This window comes from Notolepis coatsorum, assembly GCF_963971535.1.
Source record: "Notolepis coatsorum genome assembly, chromosome: 13".
NCBI lineage: Eukaryota > Metazoa > Chordata > Actinopteri > Aulopiformes > Paralepididae > Notolepis > Notolepis coatsorum.
In genome coordinates this window covers 32,905,173-32,919,219 of record NC_140177.1, presented here as the reverse complement: position 1 = coordinate 32,919,219, position 14,047 = coordinate 32,905,173, and the positions used below count along the sequence as shown (strand labels likewise).

The window sequence follows — 14,047 nt, the reverse complement described above, 5'->3', positions numbered from 1 at the left end:
TTCTCTCTCTATGTCTCTCTCTCGATCTCCCTCTATCTCTCTCTGTCTCTCTCTGTCTCTCTCCTCTCTGTCTCTCTCTCCATTCTTTTTCTGTCTCTCCCGTCTGTCTGTCTCTCTCCCATCTGTTTCTCTCCCTCTCTCTCTGTCTGTCTCTCTCCCGTCTCTCTCTCCTCTCTGTTTCTCTCCCTCTCTCTCTCTGTCTGTCTGTCTCTCTCCCTTCTCTCTCTCTCCTCTCTGTTTCTCTCTCTCCTCTCTCCCCCTCTCTCTCTAGGCTACAAGGTGTTGGCTCTCTTGGAGCCTCCTCCAGATGAGAAGGAGCCGACAGAGCAGGCTGATGTTTATATTCACGTCACCTACATTAAGAAGTGGGACATCTGTGCTGGTGCCGCCCTGCTGGCTGCTCTGGGTAAGTACTGGTCCTGTCACCTTTATCACCTACCAATGTTAACACTAGAGCCGCAGGATTTTAGAGTCCAATGACAAAGATACAACTCCCTCCTTGACCTCCCTAGAAATGGATTATTTAGACTCTACTCTGTCATTTAAACATAATAATAAATACAGTACAATATAGTAGTAGTAGTTTTAGTAGTAGTAGCAGTAGTAGCAGCAGTAATAATAGTAGTAGCAGCAGTAATAGGCTAATCGTAAAAAAGTTATGCCAAACTTCTACCAGCACATTACATGCCCCACCAGGGGAGGGAATACGCTAGATCACTGTTACACCCCTTTTACACCCGGGGGGGACACACACTCTCATTGACGGAACACAGCGTGAGATTAGCGTTCATGGGTGTGAATACTCGGAAAGCAGCTGGCCCAGATGGGATAACAGGACGAATACTTAAGTCCTGTGCAAATCAGCTGGCCCCAGTATTTACATACATATTCAATCTATCCCTGGCTGAGTCCGTGGTCCCTGCCTGCTTCAAAATGTCTACTATAATCCCTGTGCCAAAAAACTCCTCTCCAGCAGGCCTTAATGACTACAGACCGGTGGCACTCACCTCTGTGGTCATGAAATATTTTGAGAGGCTGGTCAAGGATTACATCTGTGCCTCCCTCCCCAGTAACATGGACCCATTGCAGTTTGCATACAGGACAAACAGGTCCACTGACGATGCGGTCTCCCAAGTACTTCACAACACACTATCTCACCTTGACAGTCAGAAGGGGGGCTATGTGAGACTGCTGTTCATTGACTATAGTTCAGCTTTCAACACCATAGTCCCCACCAGACTGGTTGACAAGCTGATCGATCTGGGTCTGAGCTCCGCCATGAGCGCCTGGATCCTGGACTTTCTAAGTGACAGGCCCCAGGCGGTCAGGGTGGGGGGTCATACCTCCAGCAAAATCACCCTGAGTATCGGGTCCCCCCAGGGCTGTATTCACTGTACACTAGGGGTGTAACGGTACACAGAAGCCACGGTTCGGTACGTACCTCGGTATTGGGGTCACGGTTCGGTACGAGTTCGGTACAACATAATTTTTCTTTTATAATTTAATTAATACTTTTTAATTTTAATTTTTTTTTTATAATTTATTATATATTTATGATAATTATTATTATTAAATAGAATAATTTTCTATAGGCTTGCCGTGGTAGTCAGTGATACTGGTGTCATTCTGTGTTCAGGCATCCACAGAGTAAATTAATTGCCTAGTGCCCCTTTAACAACTTATCCTTGATAAGTTTCAGTTTCACTTCTAGAGGGAATTTAACTTCACGAGACTGAATACTAGAGAACTATCACCTGAGACAGCTAAGGAAGTTCAGAGTATCGGGGAAGATACTCCACTCCTTCTATTCCGGGGCTGTAGAGAGCATTCTGACTGGAAACATCACTGCCTGGTTTGGAAACAGCACGGCCCAGGACAGGAAGGCCCTACAGAGAGTGGTGCGCTCAGCAGAGCGTACTACGGGTATTGCACTATCACCCCTGCAGGACTTATATAACAGGAGGTGCAAATCCAGAGCCTGTAGAATTATGAAAGACCCCCACCACCCCAGCAACAGCCTGTTCAAGCTGCTGCGGTCAGGCAAGCGCCTACGGTCACACGCTGCAAGAACAGAGAGACTCCGGCTCAGCTTCTTCCCCCAGGCCATCAGAACACTGAACACTGAACTCTCCACTCACAAGTACACATGAGCACACACACACACGCATGCACGCATGCACACACACACACACACACACACACACACACACACACACACACACACACACACACACACACACACATACACACACACAACACTCATGCGGCAACCGCTAAAACAATCACTTACTGTAAACAAAATGTCACTTTAAAAAAATAGAAAGTCACTTTAAAGGAAGGAGGTACTAATAATATAGTTTAGATACATTACAAAAATTGTAAATTGTATAGTAGTGTATATAGGAACCATTTTCTCAGGAACTTAGCTTGTATTTTTTTTTACCATGCATATCTTGTGTCTTACCTACCGGTATTTTATTTTTCTGTTTATTTTTATTTTTATACCTATTTTTATTATTGTATTTTGCACAATCAATGCGGGCATGACCACCCGCATTTCACTGTATGCCCTGGTATGTATGTGACAAATAAACCTCTTGATTCTTGATTCTTGAATAGTAGTTGTTGTAGTAGCAGTAATAGTAGTAGTAGTTGTAGCAGTAATAGTAGTAGTAACAGTAATAGTTGTTGTAGTAGCAGTAGTAGTAGTAGTTGTAGTAGTAGTAGCAGTAATAGTAGTTGTAGTAGTAGCAGTAATAGTAGTAGTAGAAGCAGTAATAGTAGTAGTAGCAGTAATAGTAGTAGTAGCATTCATTTTCATTACAATTCATTATGAATTTAAAATGGGGGACCCTGATGTAAACAAGACGAAAGTCTTTCTCTGGTCTGCATCCCCTTAACAATTGTGTGTATTGAGTCGTACTGTATTGTACCCATTCTGCAATCTGTTAATAAAGTTTTCAATCAATCAATCAATCAAGCAGTAATAGTAGTAGTAGCAGTAATAGTAGTAGTAACATTATATTTATTTATATATATTGCAGGAGGCCAGATGACTACTCTACATGGAGAACATATTGACTGTAGTAGCAGTAGTTGTAGTAGTATGTAGCAGTAATAGTAGTAGTTGTAGTAGTAACAGTAATAATAGTAGTAGTAGTAGTAGTAGTAGTAGCAGTAATAGTAGTTGTAGTAGTAACAGTAATAATAGTAGTAGTAGCAGTAATAGTAGTAACATTGTATTATTCTATATATTGCAGGAGGCCAGATGACTACTCTACATGGAGATCAGATTGACTGTAGTAGTACTAGCAGTAATAGTAGTAGTAGTAGCAGCAGTAATAGTAGTAGTAGTAGCAGTAGTCGTAGTAGTAGCAGTAATAGTAGTAGTCGCAGCAGTAATAGTAGTAGTAGTAGCAGCAGTAATAGTCGTAGTAGTAGCAGTAGTCGTAGTAGTATCAGTAATAGTAGTAGTCGCAGCAGTAATAGTAGTAGTAGTAGCAGCAGTAATAGGCGTAGTAGTAGCAGTAGTCGTAGTAGTAGCAGTAATAGTAGTAGTTGCAGCAGTATTAGTAGTAGTCGCAGCAGTAATAGTAGTAGTTGTAGTAGTAGTAGTAGCAGTCATAGTAGTAGTCGCAGCAGTAATCGTAATAGTAGTAGTAGTAGTAGTAGCAGTAAAAGTAGTAACATTATATTCTATATATTGCAGGAGGCCAGATGACTACTCTACATGGAGAACAGATTGACTATGGTGGCTCAGAGGGGAACGAAGGAGGACTGGTGGCCAGCGTCGGTCTGGACCACAAGGCTCTACTGGAGAAACTACCAAACTGGGAGTCTGAGAAACACTGATACACACACAGAACTGGGACCCTAACACACAGTGATACACAATGACATACATAGAGACGTGTATAAATGTATACATACATACATACATACATACATACATACATACATACATACATACATACATACATACATACATACATACATACATACATACATACATACATACATACATACATACATACATACATACATACATACGCACACACACACACACACATATATACTGTTGTACACACACACACACACACACACACACACAACTGGGACTTTGAGAAACACTGATTGTTGTATTTATACATGTTGATTCATACAAGCATATATACACAGTGACACATACATGGGACTATTATACAGAAAATGCTGTACACATTAAGTATTTCATGTGTAAAATACACACACACACACACAGACACACACACACGCACACAGTGGAGCCATGATCATTCTCTCCAGACACAGGGATCTGATCACCTGGAGTTCACCTGAAGAGCACAACACCACAGAGACGATGGCTAAACAACATCCCATAATAAGGACAGACAGATCAACGTTTTCATCTCCAAACATCACCTTCATCAGCTGTACCATCATCAGTAGTGTCGTCCTCCTCATCCTCATCATCATCTTCATCACGGGGACAACTAAGGAGGACAGATGGACCTTATCGCTACCATCTTCGTCTTCATCACCATGCTGGAACACAGGAGCTCCCTCTGTGGCCTTCTGTCCTGCAGTTAATCCAGGAGCTAGTCACTGATCTCTCCCTGTGGCCTTCTGTCCTGCAGTTAATCCAGGAGCTAGTCACTGACCTCCCTCTGTGACCTTCTGTCCTACAGTTAATCCAGGAGCTAGTCACTGACCTCCTTCTGTCCTGCAGTTAATCCAGGAGCTAGTCACTGACCTCCTTCTGTCCTGCAGTTAATCCAGGAGCTAGTCACTGACCTCCCTCTGTGACCTTCTGTCCTGCAGTTAATCCAGGAGCTAGTCACTGACCTCCCTCTGTGACCTTCTGTCCTGCAGTTAATCCAGGAGCTAGTCACTGACCTCCTTCTGTGACCTTCTGTCCTGCAGTTAATCCAGGAGCTAGTCACTGATCTCCTTCTGTGACCTTCTGTCCTGCAGTTAATCCAGGAGCTAGTCACTGACCTCCCTCTGTGACCTTCTGTCCTGCAGTTAATCCAGGAGCTAGTCACTGACCTTCTGTCCTGCAGTTAATCCAGGAGCTAGTCACTGACCTCCTTCTGTCCTGCAGTTAATCCAGGAGCTAGTCACTGACCTCCCTCTGTGACCTTCTGTCCTGCAGTTAATCCAGGAGCTAGTCACTGATCTCCCTCTGTGACCTTCTGTCCTGCAGTTAATCCAGGAGCTAGTCACTGACCTCCCTCTGTGACCTTCTGTCCTGCAGTTAATCCAGGAGCTAGTGTTCCACTGATATCTCCCTGTGGCCTTCTGTTCCGCTTAGAACAGGGTTGAAGAGGTCTGTTGAAAGGACCATATTGGTTAACGCTTATATTTTACATTTCCCCTGAACCATTTTCCTAAGTATAGCTTACTTTTATAGATATTTTTTTATTTGTATTTGTTTACCTTTATTTATATTTTATATATATATAGTACCAGTCAATGGTTTGGACACACCTTCTCATTCAGATCAATGAGACAGTGTGTCCAAAACTTTGACTGGTACTGTGTGTGTATGTATGTATGTATATATATATATATATATATATATATATATATATATATATATATATATATATATATATATATATACTTCTATGATAAATCATAGAATTATTATAGAAGGAACCTGCCCAGAATGATCTCCTGGTTGCACTAACAGAGCACTGTGTTCTTCTTTGTTTACATTCAGAAAACTCCCTGCTCTCCGTAGCGCCGCTCTGCTCCAAAACACACATCGATTTCTTTGATGTCTTTGAAGTCTTTGGATAAAAGCGTCAGCTAAATGACTAAATGTAAATGTAAGTCTACGTCTTTAGTGTGAGCAGGAGATGGATCTAAGCTATAGGTTCATCATCATACCAGTATGGTCCTCTAATCGAACTCTAACCAGGTGATTGGTCCTTAACAAACATCACAGTTTGTATACTTATTTATGTCCTTACCTAGTCCTGGCGAATATTTTTTTAAACTATACGATCAGAAAATATTTGACTTTATATGGAATGGAAAGCCAGATAAAATTAAACAATCTTATCTTTACAATGAATATGAAAAAAAAAAATTATATAAAAAAGAAATTAAGTATGGTCCTTTAAACTCATTCCTTCAGGAGCTTCTGACTTGATTGGACTAGCAGGCCGGTAGGGTTGAGACTGGAGTTTGCACATTAATGTTCTGGATACGAGCTACTGGTGGTATCCCAGGTCCAAGTCATAGACTGGGATAAACAGGTGTCAACATGAGCATATACATGAGCCAACAGAGCTGACACAGACCACAGAGCAGGACTGACTCCATGACCGCTGAACCACCAACCCTCCTGTTCTCAGCACCACAGGGCCAGAAAAGATTCATTATCTGATCCACCGTTCAAAGAGGATTGATCTCCAGTTTTCCAATCAATAGTATTTGTATTTGGTAGTGAGTTTACACCAATGAGCTGTATGTTTTCAAGTCCTCCAACAAACCCATGTGCAACACTGTAAAGCAGCACTGTATCCCACGCAAGTTGCAGGCTTCATTCTGTTTAAATGAACCTGGGTCCCGATGTGAGCGTTGTAATGAACAGGGGACGTCTGGATCAGGTTCTACACGTCATGTCACAGCGCCTAATGTACTGTCACTTCATCGTTCAGTAGTGATGTCACTTCCTGTCCCTCCTCCCAGTCGTCATTTAGTAGCGGTGTCACTTCCTGTCCCTCATCACAGTCGTCCTTCAGTAGCGGTGTCTCTGTTAAACACGAGCTGCTCTCTCAGAGCTAGAGACCAGAGTAAGGCCTTGTCCACAAGTCCACGGGTATCTTTGAAAAACTTTGCTTTTTCTATGTGGTTTGGCCTTTTGTCCACAACTGCGTTTCAGGTCACTTAAACCCCACCTTTTTGAAAATTCCTGCCATGGTGAATAGAGACTCAGTTTGACGTGTGTTTGTGTGGACAGCTTATGGGAGCTTATCCACACATATACAGATATCTTTTAAAAACATAGTATTTTCTCTGCGTTTTTGCCCTCCTGTCCCACATTTCAATAGTCATGTTTAAAATGTGAAATATATGAATTCCTATGGTTTTTGTCCTCTTATTAGTCACCATCCATGCACTAATGCACCGCAAGTAGCCTAGTCTACAGACCAGCACTCACACTGCTGGTCAGAGCTGTTGTCTGCGAGCCTCTCACTGCCTGCCGTCACGGTGGAGCTCACAAAGAGTCACTACGACGACACGACCAAGTCAAAGGGATTCTCTCTCATGCCAAGACTTTTATAAACACGCTCAACACAGCCTTGTTCAGCCCAGTTGAACGGAACCCTGGGGAGTTTAGCCTTTAGCCCTGCAGTCCGCTTGGGCCGGTGTGACCACAGTAATCGAACTTGGGTTCCGACAGCCATCACTGATATAGTGTCTGGTCAGTAACATGGGTCTCCCAGTCCCTCCACTCTGCAGTAAACAGCCATCACTGATATAGTGTCTGGTCAGTAACATGGGTCTCCCAGTCCCTCCTCTCTGCAGTAAACAGATAATAAATGTCCTGGTATCCCGTTCCCACGTTATCCAATCAGGAGAGATATTTGCTTTTTTACTTGTTTCAAGAAATCTTGCCTAGCCAAATTTTCTTACTGCACTGGTGGATTATTTTACTTCAAGCACATAGTGCTCTCTCCTGATTGAATAAAGTGGGAAGGGATACCAGAACATGTATTTTCTGTTTACTGCAGAGCAGGATGGACTGAGTTACCCATGTTACTGACCAGACACACTATATCAGTGATGATTTTCAGAATGTAGAGCTATTATTTTATAAAACAAAAAATAACAGTTACAGCTCCTTTTAAGCGAAGGAGGAAAAACCACAGTTTCGCGAATACCTGTGTATGTGTGGACGAGGCCTCGGACTCTAACTCGCAACGTCGGTTATGCGGTCTGGAGCTGCTCCATTGACGACGAATGGGAGACTGACTTTGTGGTTCCACAGAACCATATTTTATATCCAAATGAGCTTTGTTCTAGAACGGTGCTCTCGGTTCTGAAACGGAACATGTATCCGTGCTCTCAGTGCCTCTAGAACAGGGGTTCTCAAACTTTTTTATACCACGACCCCATTTTATTTAGGATTATTTTTGGCGACCCCTTGTCATGTATCTAATATTAAAATAAAAGCACACGTTGAACTTGATCATGCATATTTATTAGAACATTTTATTACAGCACTATGTTATCAATACACGTTTATAAAACGAGGCATATTTAGCCAAAATATGTTGCCAGAACATAAAAAAGATTATTGATTTTAAATTTTTTTTTACTTGCCAATGCGCAACCCCACTATCACCTACCCACGACCCCACTTTGGGTCGCAACCTGTAGTTTGAGAACCGCTGCTCTAGAACATCTTGACCAGTGTATCGTTTGTGGAGCAGCTGCAGACTTCATACCTGATGACATCACAAGTTTGACTTTCACGCTGCATGCCATTGGAGGGGGGAACGAGGAGAAATGAACATTTCAACATGGCGGCATAGACTATAAACTGTGAACAACTGTTTTTTTTTTATTTATCTTTTAACACTTTCAGCGCCAGCCGTTTTATCCATCCTTGTAGTCAATGGGCCACGCTTTAAAAGATAGGGATTTTCACTGTGCGTCACAATGTTTGCAGGGCTATATCTATATTCTATATTATAGTTATGGAGACAATACTATGTATTTGACAGTCACTATCCCTCGTCCAACATGTAAAAAAGAGTACATTTCTTCATGTATACGTTCGCGTGTTATCCTGTGGTGAATATTGTATAGTTTCAGAGTGATCCTGGCTAATTCCTGGAAGCTGCGTTATGGAGCGATATGTGAATTTTGCTAAAGGCGTTCGCGTTGCTCGCCTGGACACGTTACTATTTCCAAATCAATGGTATATAATAGGTATTATGTATCATGAATGCATCAAAGGGGGGGGAGTCGTTTTTTGATGCTCTGATCGTCAGCAACGGCATTTTCTTTTAATACTACATACGTTGATCCATGTGAAATCATTGTTAGATCAAAGTAGGGTTGATGTCATAGTCCTTACCTTTACTAGGAGATAAAGAATATTCCAATTGTCTGATCGCGATTTCCAGTATTGATGTCCATCGGGTCCCTGACATGAACTGGCACAAAATATGCATGGAGTGTGCTGAACGCGTTTCAAAGTGCTCGGATGAAGTTATTCACTTGGCTTTGTCTAAATTCTCCGCCCGGACCATATACAATGTAACACACAGTGTGAAATAAGGTTTCAAAGGGTAGGCGATACTGCCACCTAGCAGGATTTGGCCGGTATTGCACTCTCAGGGTCTCAGAATGAGTTCCAATGGTAACACCAAGGTCCGTGAGACTATAGAATAAAAAAAAAGAAAAGAGCGAGCAAGTATTGTATTTTTTTTTTTTTTTTTATGTCTTTTTAATCTACATTCATTAATAGGTCTGTCATTTTTATTGTTATTATTATTTCTGTTATTGTCCTGTGATTTATCATTGATTATTACTGTTACTGTATTGTTTGTCTTGTTTCATGTTAAAAAAGAAAAAAAAAAAACATTTGTTCAAAAATAAAATAATAAAAAAAATTAATAAAAGAAAAAACTATACTCGGGTTTTGGCGCTCAACGGTTGGCGAGATAACCCGACTAGTCGTGGTTGGCCGTGAATGAGTTCAAAGGAGATTGAAGATTTTTTTATCTGTACCGATGTGGTAGCCTAATATAACAGTTTCTAAGCATTATATTATGTTTTGCACGTAATCTTTGTGTACATCTAGTTCTCGTTCTTCCAGCATGGGTGCCTGTAACCGTTGGTAACCACTTAGTTTATGTGCAGTGGTAGAGCAGGTAAAACACTGGAAAAGTACTACATCACTGTTCTACTGTAATAAGATATATACGTCTCTTCCATTGCAATGTACGAAACAATAGTTGCTATGCTACAGGCGGCCATGCTGGAGGACAGAGAACTACACAGACATTCTGTGCAGTGGAGCAGGAATGGCACTCAAATTAACAAACAAACAAAAATACATTAGAAAAACTCGAAAAGCAACGCTTTTCCAGAAATCATGACCCGGTTACTCAAGATAATCTACAGACCTTGTTGTGAGCAGGTTCATGTAGGAACTATTTTCTACTGACGTTCAGCCCGTTCATTGTTACAAAATAATTTAACAAAGATGTTTGTTTTCTTCATTTTGGGTTGATGTTCTGTAAAGTAGAAGAGTTGATGTTGTTTTATGATGAGAGGCATCTGAAGGCCCAGTCCCGAGGCTGAATTGGTTATATAGTATCTGATGGTTATGTAGTACACATTTACAACAACAACAAAGCCAGTAAGGGATCCATTAGAGACCAGACTGTACCATCTAGATCAGAGTGTAGGGGTCTGGAGGGGGGTGTAGTTAGAGACCAGACTACCATCTAAGATCAGAGCGTAAAAGCAATATTGATTCATATGGATATGATTTGTCATTATATGACAAATTATGAACATGACAATTAAATAGCTTCACATCCATTTTAAAGGTGCTATAGATAACATGTTTAGTTATTATTTTTAGAGTAATGTTTTTTAAATAATACATCCACAGCTTATAAAAACGTGCGGAATAAAAGTATTGCTTTCCCCCCAAAAATTATTAATTAAAGAATTTATCATGTAATTGTTTTACAGGACCAAAATGTATGTTGTTTACATGTTGTGTGCATGTATCCCCTCCCTACTTACCATTTCCACATGAAATTTGGAATGGCATGCTGGTGCTCTAGTCTAGTGGGACATCTAGTGGCTGAATGTTATCAATATCAATAAAGGAATATCTTATCTTATGGCACCTTTAAGGAATCCTCTGTGTCTTGGCAGACCTAGGGTCAGTGGACTGGGCCTTTATACTCTAAAGATGTCTATATTACTATGAGTGCCTTTGGTCGGCATGGAAACTGTTACCATGGTGATGTCAGACGGACTGACGGAGAGATCGTTCCGGACCCAAGTGTCGGAATGTGTCAAACTATGGTACCCATTGTTCAGACGCACAGACGTTGCTATGGTAACTGGTTCAGACACAGACATTGCTATGGTACCCATTGTTCAGACACAGACGTTGCTATGGTAACTGGGATGGAAGGGACTCAGACTTGTGTGTGACTTTTGTTCAAATATGTTGGCCAGTAGCGCATCGCTACGTTTGGTTTTGGCTGTACATTGTATGATAGAAATGTGTAAAGTAAATATTCATAGGAGGAAAAATAGTTGTAATAATAATATGGGATCATTGGGATGTGAACCCATGCTATAGCGGTACAGATGAATGTTGAGCCTGGGCATCTATCTATTTTGCCCAACAGAGAGAGAGACATCTCAAAATAGTTAGCTTTTTTGTTTGTCTTCTCTAGGTACTTCTGGGGGAAAGGTTTTTCAACATTAGCACATTACTATCCGTAAAACCAACGTTAGCATGCGGCTAACGCTATGACTGGTTTCTGTAGGAATGTTGAACGAGCAAGGTTGGATTGTAAATAAAGTTTTTGAACGAATTTGGGAGCTGCCTTCACTGTGACTGTCTTTACTATTAAACTGCTGAATTAACAATACAAACACCATAGAACGAAAGAAACAGTTAACACTTTAAGTGCCGAAAACGTGTTTAGGCGTCTTTCCTAGCCATGCTAAAGTTGCCGAGGACGCCCTAACTCGTCTTTAATATCAATATTTCTAAAATCTGTGATCGAAATCATATTTTTCCTCTGCAGCCCTGAGACACAGTGCTGGCCTCCTCTCAACCCTCTAGCGGTTCAAGAGCGCCATCTGGTGGCCGATCGGCAGAAGCGCCAAACAGGAAGTCATGTGGATGAAGTGCTGATCACCCATATTACTTCCGGCCACTCTCTATAGCTCCCGCGACTCCATCTTGAAACACTCGATAATAGATCGCTCGCCCTAACTCAATAAACAACGTTATTTGGACGTATATACTATTATACAACCTGGAAATGGACCGGGTATTTCGACATCCCATAATGGAAAACTGTCTACCCCACGCTGATCGCCCAACGGCCCGCGGAGACTGGGGTGAGTTTTAGCGTGTAGTATTACCGTGTTCGACACTAACTGCTATGATGAACATTTGACCCACATTAGATGAATGGTATAACGTTGCCCACGGAATTATAAACGATCCCCCGCCCATCATCAGATGATACGTAGAAACTTCTAGAAGCACGTCCATTTGAAATTTTTCATCTGGCACCGATCGCTACCAAACTGTATTTGATCATCAATATAATGCATTTGGGGCTATAAATCACGTTCTGGAGAAAGCTGCAGAAAGAGATGAAAACATACTTATACTTTAGATCATATTTTAGTATGAATATGTGAATGAAAAAGTTTAACGTTCATACACCCTGAACAATACATATAGGACATTGAATGGGCCCTAATAATGGCAATCTAGCAATAGAATTAAAAAAGTTATAGCCCTGCAAAGAAGGGGAACTTCTCCATAGACAAATAGAGCTGGCAAGGGATGGTATATCATGAATTTAACCTTCGGCAGTTAAAGTGTTAAACAAGAACACACATGGGCACATGTTTAGCAAAACTGTAATACTGGCTTTTAATAGTTACCCAAAAAGTCGCCACCTGAGGACAGAACAAACAAATGTGTTAAATTTACAACAAGTTGACCGTTTAGATTTATTTCCAAGCCCCAAATAAATAGCATTTTTCTTGTTGGCAATATTTTGTATGGAATTTTTTATTTAAAGTACAGTGACTTAGTATCTATAATGTATAAGTTAAATGATAAGCCTGTCTCCACGGCAATGGGGTATTGAACACCCCCTCCTAGTATGATTGAAATTTGTCTGGCGTATTCAAATCATATGCTCCTTTAAGACAATGTGTACATATATACTGAAATAATGTATCTTTTTTCCTTTAAGACAAAGGCACCACATCTACTGATAGTATATAAATTATGAACAAAATACTTACAAAATACCTCATATGAATATATTACCATTCAAATCAATATAATAAATATAATTTCCTTTTGAACAAACCGTTCCCATAAGATTGATCACCTTTTTTTTAACACTTGTTACACTTCCAATATCTTCCACCAGACATTGTTGATGTCATTTTGCAACAAATTATGGTGGGTTTAATTCCAATATATAAAATAATGAATGCCACAAATGCTGTTGAGACCAAATGCACTAGCGTGTGTTCACGCCAGCCTTGTTAGTATCCATCAAACGGACAACAATAAAGCAGGACAATATTTATCTTAGTGTTGTATCTGAACGTAATGTAACAGTGAAACCGGAGAGCTAAGACCAGGACCTGTGATGTCATCAAGATGTAAAATCTGGAGTTGCTCAGATGACCCAAGGCATTTTGTTAACGTCACAAGTTCAGCTCCTATCTGGAGATACGTGATACTGATTGGACAATACTGGACTTTGACATCAGTACAGAGTGCCTGGCCAATACAGCTATGTTATACGTCTACATTATGTATATGTGTTTGTTTATTAATGTATAGAATGATATATGAGTGGGATGTGAAGATGCTGGATTAGATTAGGATAATCTTGTCTAATCCTGTTACCCAGAACAAACTCACATCAGACACAACAGATACAGAAATGGGTATATATTTATTCACAAAGAAAAACTACGTTTATACAATAAAATTGAAATAATAAAAATCATAATAAATCTCCTTTCAATATCCTTTGAAAAGAAATCAATCTCTTCCAACACTTTAGAAAAGTTAATGCACACATTTTAACCATGGTAGGGGAATGCCCAAGTAGAAATACTGTGTAGAGAAGGGTTTTCTGTTTTCAGGCGATGAGTTGATATTTGAAGCGGTTCAAATGTAACAGAAGAGACAAGATATTCCTCTGTACACCACCAGGTGTTATTATGTACACACAGCAGCACCTCCCGCCCTCACAGGAGCACCAGAGAGGAGCCA

General features: G+C 40.7%; 1 protein-coding gene across 1 annotated transcript in view; it reads left to right on the top strand.

Annotated features, from left to right (window-relative positions):
• bpnt2 (3'(2'), 5'-bisphosphate nucleotidase 2) overlaps positions 1-5,464 on the top strand; it is a 42,599-nt gene extending 37,135 nt beyond the window's left edge. The window contains exons 7-8 of the mRNA XM_084327115.1: positions 272-406; positions 3,710-5,464. Coding sequence (XP_084183241.1) covers positions 272-406; positions 3,710-3,852 — 278 coding nt within the window. The 3' untranslated portion in view covers positions 3,853-5,464. The remainder of the gene's footprint in view (positions 1-271; positions 407-3,709) is intronic.
• The last annotated feature ends 8,583 nt before the right edge of the window (positions 5,465-14,047 follow it).